This window comes from Electrona antarctica (genome assembly GCF_951216825.1).
Source record: "Electrona antarctica genome assembly, chromosome: 9".
NCBI classification, from domain to species: domain Eukaryota; kingdom Metazoa; phylum Chordata; class Actinopteri; order Myctophiformes; family Myctophidae; genus Electrona; species Electrona antarctica.
In genome coordinates, this window is record NC_136790.1 from 18,507,092 (window position 1) to 18,518,055 (window position 10,964).

A 10,964-nucleotide genomic window follows, 5' to 3' on the forward strand; every position below is an offset into this window, starting at 1 on the left:
ACATGTACAGGTATGTACTGTAGCTGTATATAACATGTACAAGTGTGTACTGTAGCTGTATATAACATGTACAGGTATGTACTGTATGTACTGTAGCTGTATATAACATGTACAGGTATGTACTGTAGCTGTATATAACATGTACAGGTATGTACTGTAGCTGTATATAACATGTACAAGTGTGTACTGTAGCTGTATATGACATGTACAGGTATGTACTGTAGCTGTATATAACATGTACAGGTGTGTATGTACTGTAGCTGTATATAACATGTACAGGTGTGTATGTACTGTAGCTGTATATAACATGTACAGGTGTGTATGTACTGTAGCTGTATATAACATGTACAGGTGTGTACTGTAGCTGTATATAACATGTACAGGTATGTATAGTACTGTAGCTGTATATAACATGTACAGGTATGTACTGTATGTACTGTAGCTGTATATAACATGTACAGGTATGGATGTATTGTAGCTGTATATAACATGTACAGGTGTGTATGTACTGTAGCTGTACCTGAAGTCCATCAGGCAGGGTCAGCTTGGCTCTGTTAGGAGTTCCTGCAGGTATAACTTGACCATACCAGAACACAGGAGGTCCATGTTCCTCACAGTACACTAAAAATAACTCCTTACACCGATCACAGACTGGACAGACAGACAGACAGACAGACAGACAGACAGACAGACAGACAGACAGACAGACAGGCAGGCAGGCAGGCAGACAGGCAGACAGACAGACAGACAGACAGACAGACAGACAGACAGACAGACAGACAGACAGACAGACAGACAGACAGACAGACAGACAGACAGACAGAGGTGAACCGTGTTGTAAAGAATGTGATATTAAAACATTGTTCAAAGTACTGGTATTAACGTACAGAACAATAACTGAGATGGACCGATAATATGAGACATAAATACAGAGGAAATACAGAATGAGAGAAAGATAAAGGGAGGGAGGAAGAAAGTCTGATGTAAAAGCAAATAGAGAAGAGATAACTATGTACATTATGTACACACCAACACACCATCTCATTTTATATGACATCACTATGTTACCATGTTACATATTACATTACCTATAGAGAGCTTAAACAGGTGGTTGCTCTTCGTATTCGTGTATATTATTTTCTCGATGTCCTTCAGCTGCTCCCACTGTGTTTTAGTAAAATGAGGCCTCAAGTCCTCAAAGTCCAGGATGTCCTGAAATGATGGAGAGACAGAGAGAGAGGGGGGGGGGTATCAGTTATGGTAGCTGTGGAATGTAAGTGTCTTGTTCACCTTACAATAAACATCATGTCAGCTACATCAGTGGTTCCCAAACTTTTTCATGTCAAGGACCCCCAAATTGACACTAATTAGCCCGCGGACCCCCATTTGAAAAAGATATGCCAGGGACCCCAATAAGAGTAGATTTTTACGGCTCTAGCAGAGATTCTCAACCCGTTTAATTTCAAGGACCCCCAGTTTGACATGCACTATAGTCTACGGCTAGTTAATGGCATTTCTATCTCTGAGACACCAATTTATATTGTAAAATATAGTTATTTTAACTCTGCAGGGTCCATTTGGTTCCATTTGTACACTCTCTGAGTTACAGACCTATAATGGTTCATTTGGTTCCAAACTATCATTTAGCTGGGACCCCCTGGAACTCCCTCAGGTACCCTTGGGGGTCCCCACTCCCCAGACCCCACTTTGGGAACCACTGAGCTACATTATAGTACACTTTCTAGTTAATGTCATACATGGAATGTAGCTTTACTAGCTTCTTTAGAAAAACACATGGGTCACAGAGTATAGGCCTATTACCTATAGGCTAAATAATAGAATCAACCTGCTCATATTTGTCAACCACCAAACAGATGTTAAAATTATTAACAGAATACATGATTTTCAACCACTGGAACTAGTTCTGTCTCACCTTTTCCTCCACGGAACCCCCAGTCGCCATGTTTGCTGTTCCAGTCTTCTTCTCTGTCACCTATAGAGACAAAACAAAGTTTGGTTCAACTATAGCAGCAATAAATAATAGTGTCAACATAAAACAATGTGTGACTATATAAGTTTAGCTAAAGGCTAAGCTGGAGGTAGCAGCTAACAAATAAACTCATGTTAGATAACATTCACATAATTAATGTTAGCCAACCAATTAAGCTGGATATATAGAGAGCTATTTGACGTGCATTGATAGTTTTAATGTTGTATGTTTTATTGTCACCTACCTTCTGTCTCTATACCTTCAACCGTATAGAGTTATAAAACAATAAACACTGAGTCTCTACCTTCAGTCAAACTTATTAGAGTTATTAAACCTTAAACACGGAGTCGCCACTCTTCCTCTTTCTTTGTCTTCTTCAAGAGGAGAGGCGGGAAGATTCGCGGGCTTCACACTGCAGTGACTGACGTCATCATGCAGAGGGAACGTATAGCGCAGCCGCAGTGTGGTAATTACAATTATATTATTAGTTGCATTCAGGAATAAAGACGTGAAATGATCATTGATTGGTGTAGCCGTGTAGCCTAAACTGTAAAGTCAGGTTGAGGACCCTCTCCTTGCAGGGCAATACAATGCAAAACATACACACACCACGAGAGGGCAGTAACAGACAGCTGGCCTTTTGGCTTTGTCACAGTGGAACGCTGGCCCACTTGTCCCTAACCAGCTGGGAGTGGGTCTGTGGGTCTTCAATGATTTTCAGGCCAAGGCCCCCTAAACTGAGAGTGAAGCAGGGACCCCGGCCACTATATTGTATACAATTGTGTTACAGATTAATATTTTGTCATAGATTTCATATGTTCATCTCACTATCATTGTGTAGTGTTGTTATAACTTATATTCGTGTATTCATGTAATGTGTATTTTTCAGACAGTTACTGGTGACATGATCTAAAAGACAATTTAACACAAAAACTATTCAAATAAGTGATCTGTGGAAGAGAACTAATATAATATATTATATTATAACATAATATTACATGGAGTAACAGCACCATACTGTGGTTAGAAATGCTATTACATAGCAGTTTTAACAACTGTAAACCATGATTTTTAAATAAATGTCTTTGAATGTAGACCATAATAAAACATTAACATAATTTTACACATTTGCCAATCTACAAGAAAGTTAAATGCTATGAACAACCATGTCTGCACTGCACACTATTGGGTAGCCTACTTAGTTTTTGGTTCTCTTAAACAAGGCTGTGACCCCAAAAAAGTTATGTTTTTTTAACTGGAGACCCCCCCCCCCCCCTCAGTGACAAGCAGTTGGAATTATATGAGTTGAGGCATTACATTTAGTTCGATTCCACAGATACATATTGTGAAAATGGCATATCTAGAAGCTCACAAGGCATCACGCTGAGAGACGTTGTGAGTTTGTAGATCGGCTACTTTCAAAACTGTTGTCTTTATTTTATTTGACCACACAGCCAACTCAAGGTACGGCCACGGAGCCGACTTGGGGACCCAACGCAGCTCCTCCAAGGAAAACAAACAAATGAACGGAGCTGAACGTGAATCCCCCCCACCACCCACACCTTTTTTTCCCTCACTGTATATGTTTCTTTTCCCTTTTTACCTCCTTTATGATGAATTCCTGTTCTGTCCTTTGTCTATATAGAAGTGTCTATTTGTACGTCTCTAAATGTTTTTGATGAATTGAACATGGTGGACCCTATTGGAAACAAGTGTAATGCTTAATTGGGTCGTCCACTCACAGTTAACAGCCTTTGTATTGAGTTTGTGCTTGAAATGTACTGTAATTCTGCAAACGGTTAATACATTTTTCAATCAATCAATCAAACCAGTTTTTTGAGTGGTATAAACAGCTGTGTCTAGATTCTACTCTAGAACAGTGGGTCAGGACCCAGCAGGGACACATTTTGAATACAATTGCGTTGCAGATTCAACATTTTCATATATTGCTTCGTAGATTTAACATCACCATAATCATGGTTGTGTAAATTCATGTGCCTGGTTTGACTTATTTTTCCATCAACGTTGGATTCATGTTAATGTGTATTTTGAAATCAAAAACCTTTTTGTTTATTCGATTACCTACATGGGCAAAGTTAAGTCTGTTATTGGCTCTAAAATCTGGGTTTTGATACATTTCTGCCTTTTGGTTAATTGCACCAGCCCTACACACACACAGTGGTGGAAAAAGTATATATTTGTTACTCAATACTGCAATGTAGAAATGCTTTTTACAAGTAAAAGTCCACAATACAAAAAGCATTTGTAAAAGTACTGGTATCACAATCTACCAAAAGTAGAAAGTACTCCGTGTCTGTGATAATCAAAATCTAAAACTAGTAACTAGTTATTTTTAATAATTTGAGTATTTAAGCATAGTTGCCTCTTACATAAAATTGGAAACACTCCCGTCAATTGAAAATACTTGAAAATTGCCACAGTAGTTTTCCGTGTGTCTGACCTGAACGAACAACTGACTAGCCTACTAGGGGGCTGCTGCCATACAGTGTCATAGGCTCAATGTCAGTTTGTCACCTCCCCCTTCACATTCAGTAGATCCCGTGATCTTGTGGCGAGATGTAATTTATTGGGGTAGGACTATAGTAAATAAAATAATCACTTTTACATATTTAGCCACTTTTTGAATGCCCCCGCAGAAAATAACTAAAATCGTTAAATCGAAAGAAAGCAGCAAATTTAAAAAAATGTAACACTCATCTTCTACTTTCTCTAATAACCTAAAACATTAACCTTGGTTATAAAAAAAAAGGAAAAAAGTTGTCCTTTAAGTACAGTACTGAGTAAACACTGGTGAAATGACTAGGCATGACTACAGAGATTTACCAAGAAAACAAAAGAACAAACATTTATTGCATCTGGTGATGAATGAAGACACATGAATGCATGGATGAGCGAGCCAGGAGAGGCTTGATGCTCATTCATCTCATCCCTGTAAGAGTTCCCCAGGCAAAGCTTCAATTTCAGCCAATGACAAAGACTTGACATAAAAAACAAAACAAAAAAATTCTACATTTGCCCAAACTGCACATAACCGAATGCCGAGTTTCTGTTTGGAATTCACATCCATTTTTTTTTTACCTCTAAAAAATAGACAGTCATTCATATGATAGCGATTTGACTGCTCCACAGACAGTTCAACAGTTCACTTCAATTATCAAAGCACATCATATGATTTTTCTCCCACATACCTCAAATATGCCAAAGTGTCAAGTACTTAACTTGGCACATTTGACGTAAGCCCATCAAGAGGAGAAACTACTGAGAACCCTATTTCTTAGCAATTATTCTATAGATTAATTTGGATTATTCTAATAATTTGGATAATTTTAATAATTGACAAGTGCATGTTTTTTATAAGCATTACATTTTTGAAAATATAAACAAATGGATTCATCGTCATCTTCAAAGACTTTCATTTCCGGAAGCATGCCAGAAGAAGCTGTCCATGGTCCATGGATTGGATTGTGGGTTTTTGATATGGCAGTCTGATGGTGTCACTTGCCAAACATTTTGGCAAGTGACACCGTCATGCAATGGAAGTTTGACGTGTTTAAGTCCCAAGTCCAGCAGCTTGTTGTTGGCATCCATCTCTCAGACCTGGGCAGACGTGTCCCAACACCAGGGCAGTGGGCACCGTTTATGTCAGGCTGTAGGGGGCGAGAAGAAGGCCAAAGGGTTCACATGTACAATATTGTTTGAAGTTCACAGCAGAAAAAAGATCGTCAAATGAAGCCATTATTATATTTTGGCTGAATCTGTGAACAGAAAATGACATGTAGAGGTGCTCTGATTTATCGGCCACCGATCGGTGATAGTCATTTCCACTCCAAATGACTACATCGGTGATCGACAATTTACCTGATCTGGAGAAACCGATTTTTTAATACATTTTAAGTGGTGTAAAAGTCCATCAGATATATAGTATAATATCGTTTTGCATCTTTATGACAGGCCTAAACATTCTCCCCTTCCTCGCCACACACAGGGGAACGTTTTGATGTGGGTTTTTTGACAGTTTTTCATCAGTCTCAAAAAACCTGATCGGAGCACCTCTAATGCCATGCACAGTAAAGTCCACAGTATGGTCCACAGTATGGTCCACAGACGGTGTATTTCTGCAGCAATAAGAGGACTGCGTGGGTTTTACCTGTCGATCAGCGAGTCTCTCATGGTGGTGGCGATGGCGGAGGGCTGGGCGTCGTCACTCAGCTTGAAGACACTCTCGATTACCGACAGCTCTGTGCTGGTGGTGTCCAGGCCACAGAACGCACACCAGTCATTGACCACCATGCCTGCCGCGATCACCTCGCTGCCTCTGTTGACTGTACCGGCCTGTGGGAAGGAGACAATGGAGGACAAATACAGTATATATTTTTTAAAGGTTTGTTTTTGGCTTTTCTGATAGTTACAGTGAAGATGGACAGGAAAGAGGGAGAGAGAGAAGGGGAGAGACATGCAGAAAAGGTCGTCATGAACGGGACTCAAAGGCCAAAGCCTATACGTGGCATGCACCTGGACCACTTGACCAGCGGGCGCCCAGGAGGACAAATATTAAGAACCACTTTCAAGCTGGCGTCCATACAATGGGCTAGGCCTGTCACGATCCTATAGTATAACTAATACTTTTCAGGACAACAAAGTAAAACTCGAACCGTAGCGCACAGCGACACATGTTGAGCTTGTAGTGACTGAGCTTAAACTTGAGCTTAAACTTAAAATAAAGTTAGAATGTGGAGAAGTTTCTGCCAGCAACAATACTAAAATTGCCCAATGGGTGGGTGGGTGGGCCGGCCAGTGGACGACACACACCCATCTCCGTCTCAGACACACTACAACTAAACGTCCACAGCCAGCCAGCCAGTATCAGACAGGACACTGCATGGTCTCACCACTAGGGGAACTTGGAGTAGTGATGACAGCTCGTCCTGGTCCTCTATGGAGGTCTTGGGGTGGACCAGCCCACCCTGGTTGGAGAAGGCACAGTAGGAGCCCACCAGCACCTGCTCTGCCACCGTCTGACGAAACACCTCCACCTTCAGGGTGTCCGCTAGGATCTCCTCCGTTTCCTGACATGAGGGAGGGAGAGACCGTGACAGTGAGTATGTTTTCTGTCTAGTGTGGTCTGGTGCTTTTTTCTTCACGCAGAACAGAGCTAAACTCGACTCGACTTCGCCGGGTCTAGCATTATATTCTCTCTGACCAATTCCAGTAGCCTGCTAGTATTTTCACCTCACCATTTAGCATCGCCAGAGATATACTTGGAACCTCGACGGAGGCGATACTAAAATGATGGATGGCAAGTAGACTCGAGTCGGTTCCATGCAATGGAAAAGTACCATGCCATGATTTGTGTCAAACTGGATCTGTATTTCCCATCACTAGAGAAGATAAAAAGATACCCAGAAACCTACTGACAGATGAGCCATCAAATTATTGGCTCAGGAATGCGACAAAATCAAAAGAAATGAATGAAAAATCAAAGAATGAATCAAATCATGGGCTGTGTAATTGAAATTGAAAATAAGTAATTTGTGTTGGGTGAACTACTCCTTCAATGGGTTAATAATATAAAGTCATACATACCCTGTCCAGGTCGGGGTGGACCAGCGCCACGTAGTCGTTGCAGGCGATGACGTTCCCCAGAGCAGAGAGTCTCTCCTCCACTCTCTGGATCTTGGCCGTGTCCGGCAGGCAGTTCCTAATGTGTTGGAGCTCCTGGTCCGTCGTGTTGTTGGGCACTAGGAGACCGTGGCGGTTACCTGGAGATGACGACACATCATAGGTGATTTGCGAAATACATATTTTATACTGCCAATAGATCACTGATGTCTTACATCATCACTGCCGCTAGAGGGCGATATCCCCTTTGGTCACAGCTTAATTTATCATCACTTGGGTCATGTACTCACCTACACACATCCGCCCTATGATCCGACAGCCAGCTATGGAGGCATGTACCACTGGTATGGTTTCTGAAAGCTCCCCCTCAAAGACACTGTCAACAGCACAACACAGGTACAGAAGCATGTTAGGGTGCAGTCACATCAAAGACACTATCAAGGGGGGGAGGGAAGCCAGGCGGGGAGGGTGTCTATGCATGTATTCCTACGGGCTAAAAGCTGAGGCCCCCCCTCAGCTTTTAGCCCGTAGGAGTTGTATTTAAGGCAGCTGGTACATATAAATCGTGCCCTATATGAAAATGCCTGTTGCCTCACATTAATAACAGAGTCAGACACGTAGTTAATAACAAATTAATCCCATCATCACAGATAAGGATTTCTGGCATACGTACACCCACCACAGAATAGAATAGTTTTGAAAATCATGCTGGCAGCAACTCTTGTCTTGCAAGCTACAAGACAGTGGAAAAATAAATCCACTTGACCGACCGCTTTGGCAATCTCCTGTCCTCTGCCTTGTCAGCAATGGCTGCATAATAATACATTACTTTCATCTAAAGTGGGATTCATCTGAAGTAGGATTAAGTACCCCCACGGGGTGTTCTTTTACATTAATGGCTGGTTTTAATGAAGATGGAGATAGGTGCAGGGCATTACAATTGTAACTTGAAAGCTACCAGCACAGCAATATGTGCTCACAAAATCCAATCTTCACGCGTCACGCTTGACAGCTCTCCTAAAGACGCTGCCAACAATATTACTGACAGAGCAGCAGGAATATAAGCTTAGCTAACTGGAGCTTAAGGGCCAACGTTGATCAGAATCGACTTATTGCCAAGTATTTGGCAGTTGTATGCAAGGAACTTTTAAAGCAAATTGGCCTGAGGCCAATTCTACAAATGCCTTTTTATCAGTGGTGCTCAAGCCTTTTCATATCAAGGACGCCAAAAGTTATACGCCGCAGACCGCCATTTCAAAATATTTTGTACCAGGCACTAGGCAGCGACCAGCAGAAGCTAAAATTTTAGTTAAAAACGCTTGATTTTTTTTTTAAAGATTTGCACAAATGTAAGATTTTTCAATAGCCAAAGTATAACATAATGGTTAAAGTGGTTACACAGATGTTTTCCTGGTTTTAACATGATTTGTTAAATATGTATGCAACCTGTAGGTTAATTATCGTATCTGTACGATACCCAAATAAGGTACCTAAATGTAAGATATTTTCACCATATCACAAAACGTATGAATTTACAAAAATCCCTAGCTGCTGATTCGGTATCCAGCTTTCTACAACATAGATTGAAAACGGTAAATGTGGTTGGTTGCCTGCTTCCATGCAGCGTACAGTGGATTTTTCTCAAGTAGGCGTGTCAAACAAGGTCGTTTCTTAAAATACGGCATTTTTGGGAAATTACATATTTACACCTGTGATTTATTCACTTTGTGTCGTGCTTGTGAGCTTGCACATTTGATTTTTGAGAAATAGACACTTTTACACAAATTTTGAATAATTTTGATGATTAAAAAAAATACATATTCTCTTCTGGGGGTCAGAGCACTGCCCTAGAGGTCCTAGCTATCCCCCCTGTTGAAGACCCATGACATTATAATATAGAGACTAAATCGTCCAGAAATGTGACCGTTTCACTCGTTCACCTGTAGAAGTTCTCAGAGCCTCCTATGGCCACCAGACAGTAGGTATTGGTGAGCTTAGCGAAACATCCGATCTCGTTGTTCTTCTCAAACGCAGCTCTAACCGCCATGATGATAACGATGATGAACTCTGCAGCAGTGAACTGTATTTTATGATCCTGAAATGGAGATGGAGAATTGGGGTAAGCAACTAAGCAAGATGCCTGGCCCGGGTCTATACATCATCTTGCCAAAAAGAACAGATCTACAAGCCAACAACAATTTAGGATGGTGACGGTCACAAATATTACATAATGTGCCTGGTCTCGACTCTTTTTGAGGGGCGCTAGCCCCTCCTATGCCCAGCTTTCAGGGTTTGTGTGAACACAAACAATGGCTGATGATTGGCCCCTTAGCGATGATTTGATTGGCTGAGCAAAATACATATGGAGGATAAAAGTGAGGGCAGAAAAGTTTAGACGCCAAAAGTGTGTGGCCGAATTTGTGATGATTTGATTGGCTGAGCACGGAATGTGATGAGAACCTGCGTGTGCAGGTGTAAAAACCTAAAACATCCAAAGACGACGAGGACACAGGGGATGCCCCTCTCATGCACGCCGCACGGCATTCTAATAAACAAGCGCTCTCCCACACGAATTGTATGACGGCTGGGTCGCACACTTGGAGCTTGGAATTATGCTTTCAATATTTTGGACAGAAAGTAGCTCATAACATGCCTACAGTGGATTTTTATTAAACAAAAGCTTTGCAGATTGAAAGAGGATAATTCAAGCTTGGCCTACAGCTGCAATGTTGGTGAGTTTAACTTTGTTTAATACAAGCAGATCGCAGATGCAAATTGTGGCCAAGGGTTCCCCAGCATTTCATTTTATTTTATGTCCATGATTTTAGGCATATTCTGTGTCTTGCATTGTGTATGATATGTTAACTTATGACCTGCCTGTGAAGCACTTTGAACTGCAACTCTGTATGAAAGGTGATATACAAAATAAAATGTATTATACAATACTGCTGCTTCACCCTGCTTTATTGCCCATGTCCTCAGCCTAGCAGAATGCTTGTTTCAAAAATACCTAAGTTTCTACCCAGCCCAAGTCTTTAGAAATGGTTTTTGACTATAGCAATTTATTAGCAAGCATTCTGATAGGCTGAGGACATAGATTGATGTATTGAAATGTATATCAACAGTTTGTACTGTAGAATGGTTACAGTTCCAGGAGGAAAGTACAGTATAGGTCAATACAAAATCTGACAAAAAGAGTGAATCAGCAGTGTTAGGAGAGTATATTAGGCACTGGCAGAAATAAATCCCTATCTAATTGCCAGAGGTTTATCATCCATTATTTTCCCAAAACCTTAAAAAAATATGACTTAGGCAATGACGCTTAAGTTGCTAT

At 41.1% G+C, this 10,964-nt stretch overlaps 1 protein-coding gene across 1 annotated transcript in view; it reads right to left on the reverse strand.

The window, feature by feature from the left end:
- Positions 1 to 4,829: 4,829 nt before the first annotated feature.
- Positions 4,830 to 10,964, reverse strand: part of eif6 (eukaryotic translation initiation factor 6) — a 6,675-nt gene continuing 540 nt past the window's right edge. Inside the window, exons 2-7 of the mRNA XM_079509645.1 lie at positions 9,571 to 9,725; positions 7,921 to 8,006; positions 7,595 to 7,770; positions 6,901 to 7,077; positions 6,159 to 6,343; positions 4,830 to 5,658 (exon numbers count right to left, since the gene is read on the reverse strand). Coding sequence (XP_079365771.1) covers positions 5,649 to 5,658; positions 6,159 to 6,343; positions 6,901 to 7,077; positions 7,595 to 7,770; positions 7,921 to 8,006; positions 9,571 to 9,677 — 741 coding nt within the window. The 5' untranslated portion in view covers positions 9,678 to 9,725 and the 3' untranslated portion in view covers positions 4,830 to 5,648. The remainder of the gene's footprint in view (positions 5,659 to 6,158; positions 6,344 to 6,900; positions 7,078 to 7,594; positions 7,771 to 7,920; positions 8,007 to 9,570; positions 9,726 to 10,964) is intronic.